General features: G+C 36.8%; 1 protein-coding gene across 1 annotated transcript; it reads right to left on the bottom strand.

Moving 5' to 3' along the window:
- Positions 1–4,184: 4,184 nt before the first annotated feature.
- Positions 4,185–10,473, bottom strand: LOC149480344 (serine protease grass-like). Its single transcript, XM_089706390.1, has 7 exons — positions 10,154–10,473; positions 8,314–8,456; positions 7,777–7,978; positions 7,114–7,289; positions 6,098–6,203; positions 5,051–5,228; positions 4,185–4,533 (listed from the first exon to the last, which is right to left on the bottom strand). The coding sequence occupies exons 1-7, from the start codon at positions 10,212–10,214 to the stop codon at positions 4,290–4,292; spliced, it is 1,110 nt and encodes a 369-aa protein (XP_089562516.1). The 5' UTR covers positions 10,215–10,473; the 3' UTR covers positions 4,185–4,289.
- Positions 10,474–11,847: the final 1,374 nt, after the last annotated feature.

The following is an 11,847-nucleotide window of genomic DNA, read 5'->3' as shown; positions in this document are numbered from 1 at the left end:
CCCCTCTATTTTTATAACTACGGGGTATAAAATTCTAAAAAAAATAGAGGTGATGCATGCTAATTAACTCTTTCAACGATTTTTGGTTTGATCAAAGTATCTCTTATAGTTTTTGAGATAGGTTGATTTAACTGTAATTTATTATATTTGCTGCTACGGAACCCTTTGTGCGCGAGCCCGACTCGCACTTGGCCGGTTTTATTTTTATATTGTATAAAATCATTTAATTTTATATTATTGTATAAAATCGTAGGAAAGTCAAAACTGACATAAACGTATAGCAACATTTTTAGCCGACGCCACCGTATTTAATTTCTATGTACTTAGATGTACTCTGTTATTAGCGTATTAATAATTATATCAACATGTCAGTAGGAGAGACTATCCCCTGTCTTTGTCTCTATTATGTTTCACTTAATTTGATAAAAACAACAGTAGATATTATTAGAAGAATCATGTGCCTTAAATACTAATCTGTCGTACCTATATGTTTATCATTTACACAATTTTATCATCATCTATTTGTCTTTTTCTGTATTTATTGTTAATCTTGTGTGTGTGCAATAAAGAATTATCTATCTATCTTTAGTCGACTTTTTAAACCGCTGGGTTTTATACCCACGCCACGTTGGCATGTTGAGCCATACTCATAAGCATCATACCGCGATACTTTTCCTTACTTTATTAAAGTGAAACTTTTATTATATCGTCTCAAACTTTTTGGTCTGTGTAGCGCATGTCGCGTGTATCGCGGCTGCCGAGTAGGTATACCTACTCGGCAGCCGACCGACACGCGACATGCGCTACACAAAGCAGTGTTCGGAACCGTTCGAACAGTTTCACTTTTACCGTGGTTTCATAAAACCACACAACATTTTTTTATTTATATTTAATACTTAAAAATCGAATTAGCGACTGGCTAATTAATAAAAAAAATTACAGACATTCTAAAATATGTACTTTGAATTTTTTATTAAAACAAAATAAAAAATTGCGTATGCTTAACAACAACAATTAATATGTCTGGCAATAACAAATTTATGTCTTGTGGATCTAGAGCAAGAAGGATAGTAGGTATATCAAAAAGCCACCCGTTCTAAAATTGTCTCTCGAAAACGTTGCTACCTCCTATACTAATAGGATAGGTTGACCTAGGAAGTCAATGTAAACGGAGGTATAGTATAAAATAAAACAGAATAATATAGATACTATTTATTTCATTCTTAAAAAAACCATTCTCGGTAACTAAAAATACAAGAATAAGTAAGTAGGCATTAGGCGCGGGTCAAACACAAGCGGCGCGGGCGCGGGCGTGCCATAAGCGCGCCTCTTCAATCTGTTTTGCACCACGTCCTTCTTCTACATTTTGTATGAAAGAATTTTGGAAAGGCGACGAGGCGGCACGCCACGGTTGCGCCGCGGGCGTACCGCAGGCGCGCTTCCCCCATCGCATCCAAATAGAGGTCAATTCACGGTCATACACAATCAAAAACAAATCGGGTGGTAGGAGACGGTAGCCTGTCAGTCAAAAATGAAAAAACTCAAAAATCCGTCAGTCGTCTTCAAATATTGGTGGTGACTGCACGTGTTCTCTCTGTGTGGAATTATATAGAGCTGCTATTACATACCCTTCTTCGTTTTGTTTTAAAGGTGAATTGAATTAATCGATGAAATGATTTACACAGGTGATGGCAGTAGGGAAAGTGAAAATGAAGAAGAGCATAATGAAAGTTCCCATGTATTTACAATGTCAGAAATAAAGATAATCCTGATTTTGATTGTGTTTTTTTATTTATTTGTAATTGTAATAATATTGTGGAATGATCAGTACTGTAAATACTTTTGAACTGAGATTTTAATGATAAGATTTATATGGTTTAAATGTAAACCTGTGTTTGAAAACCATATTTTATCTATACTAATATTATAAAGAGGAAAGGTTTGTATGTATGTATGTATGTATGTATGTATGTATGTATGGTTTTCACGCATAAACTACTGGACCGATTTTGATGAAATTTGGCACAGATAATCTTTAGACCCTGAGAAAGAACATAGGCTACCTTTTATTGCGAAATATGTACCACGGGCGAAGCCGGGGCGGACCGCTAGTACAATATAAATTTTGTGTTATTTTAACCTTCTTTTCTTCCATCATTACACCAGTACTACTTTAAAATTACTTTAAAAGTACTATAAAATTTTCCAAGTAAATTCCAACATTTCCAACAAAGATATATTTGCAATCGTGGGGTTATCCTCGCTATTTACTTACAAGGAATTATCAAAACAAAATCGTTACTTTCAAATTAATGTTAATCTCTTTTAACACAAAAAACATAATTTTACTAAATTATGCATGAAGAAAATGCATTTAACCACTCTATATAAATATCATTTTCGGACGCCAACAGCGCACCCGATGCGCGCCGGCAGCGCGCCCGATGCGCGCCGGCAGCGCGCCCGAGGCGCGCCGGCAGTGCGCCCGCGGTGCGCCCGATGCGCGCCGCGCCGCTTGTATATGTCCCGCGCCTAAGAGGTCCGCGCCGCAGTCCAAAAGCCCAGCGGCGGCGCGCCGGGTGCGGCACCCGGCGCGGCGCGGCGTCGCCGGCGTGGGCTAGTTATTTTTAAAGTTATTAGGGGGTGGACGGGCAGTAGAAAAATCTCTCTTTAAGTTTAATAAAAAAATATTTTTATTAAAATCAAGTAGTTGTGGGCCACCTGAGGTTAAGTGGTCACCACCGCCCATAAACACTTGTAACACTAGAAGTGTTACAGGTGCTTTGCCGACCTTTTATGGACAAATAAGCTCTTTTCTTGAAGGCCCCAATGTCGTAGTTGTTCGGGAACACCGCAGGTGGCAAATCGTTCCATAGTTTCACCGTACGCGGAAGGATGTTGCGGGTGAAGCGGACAGTGGTGGAGCGCCAACCATCCAGATGGTGCGGATGGAACTGGTTTTTACGGCGTGTGGTCCGGTGGTGGAACTGTGCGGCTGGTAAAAGGTGGAATAATTCCTCAGAGCACTCCCCATAGTAGATTTTGTACAGTATACAGAGAGACGCAACGTCTCTTCGCACTGACAGTGGATCGAGCCTATCGGAAAGCCTACGGTCATCGACAATTCGAGCTGCTCGACGTTGGATGCGGTCAAGAGGAAGGAGTTGATACTGTGGGGCTCCGGCCCAGAGATCAGAACCGTACTCCATATGCGGTCGCACCTGAGCCTTGTACAGCTGAAGTCGGTGGGCCGGCTTGAAGTACTGTCTCGATCTACTGAGCACACCAAGTTTTTTCGAGGCTAATTTAGCCTTCGCTTCCACATGACTACGGAATTGAACGTCACTCGAGATTTCAACTCCGAGGATTCCGATTTTCAGCGATATACTAAGGGGAGAACTCTTAAACCGATGTTCTACGACAAATGGGGTCTTTTTAGCCGTGTTATAGACAACAACGCGTGCGTGACACATGGTTCGCGCGCAAAATTTGAACTCGGCGCCAATTTTTCTGTGACCCGGCGGCGGCGGCGGCGCGCCGGGGTCTCTCGGCGGCGGCACGCCGGCGTGGCGCGGACCTCTAGTAGGCATACGTTATTTTTACAAAAACAAACATTTTCAGTCTTCTAAATTGGTAATTCTAATTTAGAAGACTGATTCTTCTTAAATTAATGCAACAATAGCAAATTGCATTTTGCACATTTACAATGAGTCCATAACTTGCTAGGTTTACTAGAAAAACTGGAATTTTAAATTTTATTTTTATATTTAATGTATGATAGATAATATGATTTTGTGCATTCCAGACAAATTGCGTCATCGTCGTCTCTCATCTCTTAAAGATCATAGTTAGCTTTTACTTACTGGTTAGCGTATTATTTTCTATTTTTATCTTTTTTGAAGTAACTATCCTTATGAATTAGATTTATTTTGTTTACAAAAAGATTTTTTTACGTTTTTGCATGTTTTATCTCCTGGGAGGTTACAATGATATCTAATAAGTCATAACATTTTATACTGATTATAGAGAATTGTTTTCCGAAAGCGGTATCACGATAAGCCCCTGTACTATGATGTGTTGTAGCAGTATTATTTCCGGTGTGGAAAAGTGATGGAACTAGACGATCTATAATATCGTCCCATCCCAGAGTTTATAATATTATTTATTACAGACAGAGAAAAAAAAATACTGTAATTGACTATTAACATTTTATTAATAAAAATCAATAGACGACTAATTACAACCTTTTAATAATTAACATAACCAAGTTAAACTGAGCAAATATTCATTTATTCTCTTATATTTTCCAATATCCAGTCTATGTAATTTCGCACATCAGTGAATTTTGTGGGGACGTCAATGCCGCAGATCTTCGAGCCAGTGGAGATTATGCCGTACTGCACTATCCTGTCAATACCATTATATACGCTTTCTACTAGCAGTGGACCCCCAGAGTCACCCCTACAGGTATCCTTGTGGGGAGCACCAGCACAAATCTGACCTTCTAGTTTATCGACGCCTTGCTTTGGATCCCTGTTAAGTAAGACCACAGATATTATAATACTGGTAAAACGCCTTGATCAGAGCACAGAGAATCGAGCCACGTAGAATATGCTTGTTTAAATATGTGAAAAGCGTACCCTAAGTAAGCGTAATTCCTTCTGTGCAAAGCTTACGAAAGAAACATATTATTCAAAATATAATTGAATTTTTAGGGTTATGTTTGTGACTGAGCAACTAGGTAACAAAGAAAATGCTTTGGCCTCATCTTCAGACCACTGAAAAAAATCTTTTAAGGATTATTATGCTCTGGTTAGATTTAGACTTATTACTTAGGGTGAGACAGGATAGTTAAAATTTACTAAATTTGGTAAAAGTGGTGGTGGAAAGATCGAAATGTAACTTTAATAATATGTTACAGAATAAGAACTTGGCATAGTTGCATTATTTATATAAATAATAATTAATGGATCGCTTTCACCAATAATTTTAGTACGAAATTCTATTATAGTATCTTCTATCTACGAAACTATTGAAAGCGTTTACATACCAATCATAAACACTACGACATTTATCCATAGTTTTAATCTCAAAATTGGCTTTATATAGCAGGGTAGATTCTTGACCAGTCTCTGTGACACCCCATCCTGCTACAACAGCATTCACATTGTCCAGATTCATGTAACGTAGTTCATCAGTTACAGGTAAACAAACAGGCAGAATGTTTTCTGGAAGAAAGGAACAAAAGTGTTTCATAATAGATAGCAACACAAAAACACAGATGATTTGGAAAGAGTGGCGTATTTAAATTGAGTTAGTTTGTTGTATAAATTTGGCGAAACTCTTAATACAATTCTACGAAACTATTTTTTTATACCTATTCATTCATCGATCGGAGAAACTAGAGGAACCAAAGTGTAGTCCAGTCCGTGTATTGTTTTTTTTTGAAGTGAAACTTCTTTATCAGGGTTGGAAAAAAATTTAGTGTAACATTTTTCCGTTACGCGCCATCTTTGTCTTATCCCTACCACGCGTGATTGACGTATTTCTGTAAAGTTGCATATACATAGTAATTTTTGTTGCATATTTATTTTTTGAAAAATAAGGTCATAAAGAAGTTTCACTTCTTACGTGTGTACACTAGTACACGCACACATTTTTTTTAGTTTACTGAAGCTTTAAACGAAAAAATTGCTCACAAGGTGCTTGTGCCGTGGTGACAGCTGTTATAATAGCACGAATAGCACATAACGAAATTCGTATTATGGCTCAAATGAAAACCCTCACGATGCGTTGTGACAATCATAGAACAACTATCGAAATTCGTTCTGTGGCTGATATGCTATTCAACAGTGAAGAAAAGCCACGATGTGTTTTGAACATAAATTGATTTACCAATTACCATTACACAACGTATAGGCTTTTATTTCTTTAACTAAAGAACGTTCGATTTTAATAATTTTTGATAGTTGGATTTGTCTCTACTTTTATCAAAATTAGGACAGAAGTTTATCCAAGCGGAGCAGGGGCAATCATCTGCTAGTAGCATAAATCGCAATAAATCATGGAATAAATGAGGTTACAAATGATTACTTACTGTGATTTAAATCTATATTCCTCTCCAACCTCAGCAAAGCAATATCATGACTACTTGATAAATTATTCCATTTTTCATGTATAATTATTTTTTCAATACCCAAATCCTGAAACAAATTTAGTTACTTTAAATGCAGAATAAACATATCACTACATAGTATAAAGCAAAGTCGCTTTCTGCGTCCCTATGTCCCTTTGTATGCTTAAATCTTTAAAACTACGCAACATATTTAGAAGCGGTTTTGTTTAAAGCCGGGTATCCACTTAGGTTCGCCGTGGATTGCGAACAATGTGTGCTCCGCGAACGTGAACGTGTATAGTGTACACACTTAGGCTGCAACATCAGTGCTCCTGTCGGAGCGCTAAATTCCGCGCTCCAGTAGACACACGACAAACGGTCGGTGCAAACATGCCGCCTCCAGAATTAGTAGGAAGTGCAGCTTATATTTTGATACATTATATTGTGATGGAATACAAACAACCTCCTCAATTTTGGCAAGGTAATATGAATAAGGGACGAAGAAATAATGAAATAATGCATATATTCATCATTTCATCGGACCACTCCATGTTCGCGAACTTAACAAACACACGCTCGCGTCCACGAACAAACTGCGCTCCCCTTTGAGTTCGCGCAAAAAACCGCTTCCGGAGCGCTCCGCCGTGCTCCGATCGTGCTCCAGTCGCGCTCCGCGATCACGACGTATCCATTATGTTTGGTTTGCGGAGCGGGCGCGTTCGCAAACCACGGCGAACCTAAGTGGATACCCGGCTTTAAGATAGAGTGATTCAAGAGGAAGGATTTAATATATAATTTATTATGTTTTAAACGAAGCGGGCGAAGCCGCGGGCGGTAAGCTAGTTATAAATAATTTTGAGTTAGATGTAACGACAAAATACTATGTTAATTCTATTTCACAGATAGGAACATGCAGTTATGTTAAAGAATAAACATAATTTTTTTTTCACAAAAAAAATACCAAGGGGACAAAAAAAATTACTCCGAAAATTACTTACTTCAACATGGCTCTCGCAAAACCGTGGCTTTACACCTTGACAGTCCTCCTTGGTACTAATGTCATGATCACCAACCCGGACCCCCTTTATGTTCTTTTTGGCCGCGCAATGTGCAGCAGTGAGAATATATCTTGAATTAATTATGCTTCCAGCACACATAAAGTATTGTTCATCACCTGAAAGATAAGAGAAAATAATATAAGATAGGGAATGTTTTATATGATGGCTCTTCTTACATCTGCAGGTTTAACAACATGAAACAATATCCCTACATAGCATAAAACCAAATCACTCCTAGCTGTCTGTTCCCATATTCTGTTCCTATGTAAAGATCTAATGTTTAAAACTATGCGACGGATTATGAGACGTTATTTTTTCAAGATAGTGCGGTTCTCAAGGAAGGTTTTAGTATATAATTTGTAAAATTTAAGACATATCGCAATATAATACCGGCTATTCACGTACCTGCCGCAGGGGCGATATTGGTTAAATCTCGGTTGGATCAATTTCAGTTGTTCTATCGATTTCCCCTGCTTGCCTATACGCATCAAAATTAAGGAGTCAATTCAGGGTCCAATTCCAATATTGCCCCTGCTGCAGGTACGTGAGTAGCCGGTCTAAGTCTCGGGCGGAAAGCCAGTAAATTATAAAACCCTGTCTTACGTCGTTTATAAGAGATCAGAGCCATCCAGGGGAACTCGTACAGGCCAGCCACATCACCACGAATGATACGGGAACCATCGATGTCACCGCAGGAAGCTGGTAGTAACTTTAATTGTGGATTATCGACTTGCTTCTCATTCTGGAAACCGGACATTCCACTTCTGTCGTCTATACCTGATAAGGTAAAATGAGAGCAACACACCTGTTGAATTAATTTTGATTGTTATAATACAATAGTATAGGTACATATTATAATGCCTAGTTGAACAAACTCCCAACAACAACTAATATAGCTTTCCAAAAATTAGGCACTAGATATTAAAAAATTCTCAGTAAGGGCTTCACTTACAGATAATTAATTAATCTAACCAATCAGTCAAAACTGTTTACCTTTTTAATAAAAGATGAAGGATGTTTTTAATTTTTATGATGCAAATTTTATTATCTGATATAATTACGAGACATAATATGTTATGTTATAATAATATTATGTAAGTACTTAGAAAAAATAAAAAGGTTGAATAAAAGTTGAATAACCTTAGCTACTCTTTCTAATTGAATGTATTCAACACCACAAAATGCTTCTATGAACATCGTCGCAGTTTTCGAACTTTGGTGGTAAAATGCTAATTGTTTTGCCCCTTCACATGACGTGTAAGCCATACAGTCACTGCATGTCTCTGGAAAAAAAAATAATAGTGTAAAAAAAACTAAAAAACACGCTTTTTATAGAAAACCGAACTAAAAAATAGAAAATTTTATCAAATTAGTGTATTGTCATCGGTCCTCAATAGATCTACAAAGTTTGAACGAAATCTGGCCGTTTAAAGTGGGTCAAAATCGCGCCCAAAGAAGTCGGTTACAAACATACAAACATACAGGTGAAGCTAATATAAAGCGTGTAAAAATACATGTAAAAATACTGGAGTTCGGAAAATTCTTGCGTTATCATAAGTTCACGTTATTGCATGTTGTTTCAATATTTTCAAGTTTTGTTAAGACTAGACAAGACTATAATATTATATTACATCTTTTACCAAGGTTTGATTAATCCATTATACGGAGAGTCATAGATTTGGCTACAGAGAAAAATCGAACTTTCACACGCTGATTACGTAAATAGTAGGTATTTATGAAATCGTTGATGCATTTATATGTTTTGAGAAATTCTTAAAACTCTATTTGTACACCCCTGACTGATAACGTGCCGACTTTTGTCATTCGCACGCGAATAAATTCATAATCTGAATTATCACGATATTTCTGTTTTTAAATTATGTATTTTACTTATTAATCAGGGCTAATTTATAAATTATTTATATAGATATTCATAATATCCATCAATAATAAATATAAATATACCATCTACCTACCGATAAATCTATACAAAAGTATAAAGCTGAAGAGTTTGTTTGTTTGAACGCGCTAATCTTCGATAATCTTCAATCTTCGAATCTTCGATTTGAAAAATTATTTCGGTGTTAGATAGCCCATTTATCGAGGAAGGCTATAAGATATATATATATCCAACCAAAAACATAAATGTAAAAATTGGAGCCGAGTTCAATCGTTGACTTAATTTGCCAAAAAAAGAAATGAGATCTAAATGTGTGCCAAGTTCTGTAGACAGTCCAGAAATTTATTTACAAAGATGTATTAAGTTCGTAGGTGAACTGAAAACTCAATTGTTTTATTTTCCCTTAGAGAACAACGTTTATTCCAAAATATGACTTTTTTAATTTCAATAATATAATTATTTTCACAAAGCAAACAACTAATGACCTATTGAACCCCATAATTTGATGAGGCTAGTTTTACATACTGTTTATATTTTGTGAGGTTCTAAAAACTAGCCAATTTTTTCCTTTGTACACACACTATTACCTAGTTGATTACAAAATTTGAACTTTCTAGGTCATATGGAAGTGGGTTAGGTTTTGTATACATATATCTATGAGTCAGTCAGTCTTAAAAATTGCGATTTTTGGATATTAATATCTACGCAACTGTTTAATCTGTATTTATGAAATTTAAGGTTCTTGTTTATCTTGGGGTAAATTTGGTTTGTTTAAGTTAATTAGTTTTCGAGTTATAAGGGAGTGAAAAGTGGCTCCAAATGGTTCGTGTAAAAATACACACGGCTGCTGCTCGCCAGTTCTCTTCGCTTGAACTCGGCTTGACACGCTGCCGCGTGTCTAGATAATCACGCTAAGACCAACAGGAGCGGAGCAATGCGGGTGAAACCGCGGGACACAGCTAGTTAATAATATGTGTGTAGCACACATACATACATATATAGTGATATGTGTGAATGGAGTTGAAATGGAATTTATTTCAAGTCAATTAACATGTTTTAGCTTTGTTAATGCTTACTTACTCATTGATAATGTTATATCAGCCGCATTTAAAAATACCGCCAGAATAAGAATTCCGAGCATTTTTAATAAATAATTTATTTTGTACACAGAAACACATTCACACCACTTGAACTCTGAGGTCTTACTACCGGGCGTGTACGGATTGAGGAAAATTATAATAAACTTGTTCTATGGCTTATTTTACTGTTTATATACATAAAGCTTCGAAGTATATTAATTGTATTCTTAAGGAGTTAGGGCGACAAATACATAAGTGTGACATCGGCATACTTAAAAGTAACTAATATTTTAGATGACGTCTTGTATTCTCTTGAATTCCCCTAGCTAAAAGCTCATATACTGCCGTCGAAAGAAAAAGGGGCACAACTAACATTTTTTGAAAAATTGAGTTATATACATATTTGGAATCAGGAAAAAAAGGCGCATCTGCTCAATTTTTTGTAGAATTTTATCTCCAAGGAATCCGGAGATAAAAAGGCACAAATGACACAAATATTTTCGTTTTATGTAATTAAAAGGTGTTAAAAGGCACATTTACTTTCCATTACAATGAAAAGGCACATATTATACGTAGATGTGACTTTACTTCATACAGATTTTTACTAAAAACTACTTCAAAAGGCACATCTACAACATAACACAAAGAAAAGGCTCAAATGCCAGATGTGTGGCCAGATGTGCCCTGTCTCCTTAATAAAAGATCCTTGCATGTTTCAATTAATTAACGTATAAAAGGCACAAATAACGAGTTGTGCCTTTTCTTTTAACTATTTGCGATTAGGGGTGAGGAAAGGAGGGCAGGGTTCGGTCGAAACGCGCCAGTTGTGCCCACAGTCAATTATGATTTTCTTTGTGGTATGTGGTATTAACGCGGTTCTACGCTATGAAGCAGAATATGGTAAAAACTATAAACCCAATTATCTCAGTTTTTCACCAAAATGCTAGCCTAGCTAGCCTTTTCTTTCGACGGCAGTATAGTTCTTCGAAGTTTCACGTTTTTTCCAGTCTTAAAACTTCTTTCGGATATGAAGGTTCACGTTTTTTCCAGTCTTAAAACTTCTTTCGGATATGAAGGCCAAGTCAGTCTGGTTGTTTTAATTTTATCTATAAACTAGCTGTGCCCCGCGGTTTTGCCCTCATAGCTTGACTTGCATTGGTCTTAACGTGGGGATATATAGCCTTCTCCGATAAATGGGCTATCTAACACTGAAATAATTTGTCAAATCGAACCAGTAGTTCTTGAGATTAGCGCGTTCCAACAAACAAACAAACAAACTCTTCAGCTCTATAATAGCTGTGTTTTACCTGAAAATAAAACACATATTAAATACTTACCTATATTTGAAGCTTACTTCATTGAGAAGGCACCTAGCTTTTTCCGCCTATTCTTCCCTCTCTTTCTGTTGTATGTATGCTATCTCTCTCGCACACCTCTCCACCAGGTGGCGGGGCGCACGATTATGTCGGGCGCTGGATGTTTTTCATTGAGTCGAAATCCACAACAGGTGGACGTTAAGTGTAAGCTTCAAATATAGGTAAGTATTTAATATGTGTTTTATTTTCAGGTAAAACACAGCTATTAAACACTTGACCGTAATTTGAAGCTTACTTCATTGAGACCTGCTTGTTACCCACCTGGTGTACAATATATGGACGCCAATGTGAATTTGAATACATAAGTAATTACTTATTT

This window comes from Colias philodice, chromosome 18 (assembly GCF_061535455.1).
Source record: "Colias philodice isolate Cphi_HAF_F1 chromosome 18, ilColPhil1 Martin Lab GWU primary, whole genome shotgun sequence".
NCBI classification, from domain to species: domain Eukaryota; kingdom Metazoa; phylum Arthropoda; class Insecta; order Lepidoptera; family Pieridae; genus Colias; species Colias philodice.
This window is presented reverse-complemented; position numbering and strand designations above follow the sequence as displayed.

Coding starts and splice junctions, on each gene's coding strand:
- LOC149480344 (XM_089706390.1), bottom strand. CDS start 10,214: ATGCTCGGAATTCTTATTCTGGCGGTATTTTTAAATGCGGCTGATATA. Junction 6,204..7,113: donor TTTGCGAGAGCCATGTTGAA/GTAAGTAATTTT, acceptor AATTTGTTTCAG/GATTTGGGTATTGAAAAAAT. Junction 4,534..5,050: donor TGTCGTAGTGTTTATGATTG/GTATGTAAACGC, acceptor CTTACTTAACAG/GGATCCAAAGCAAGGCGTCG.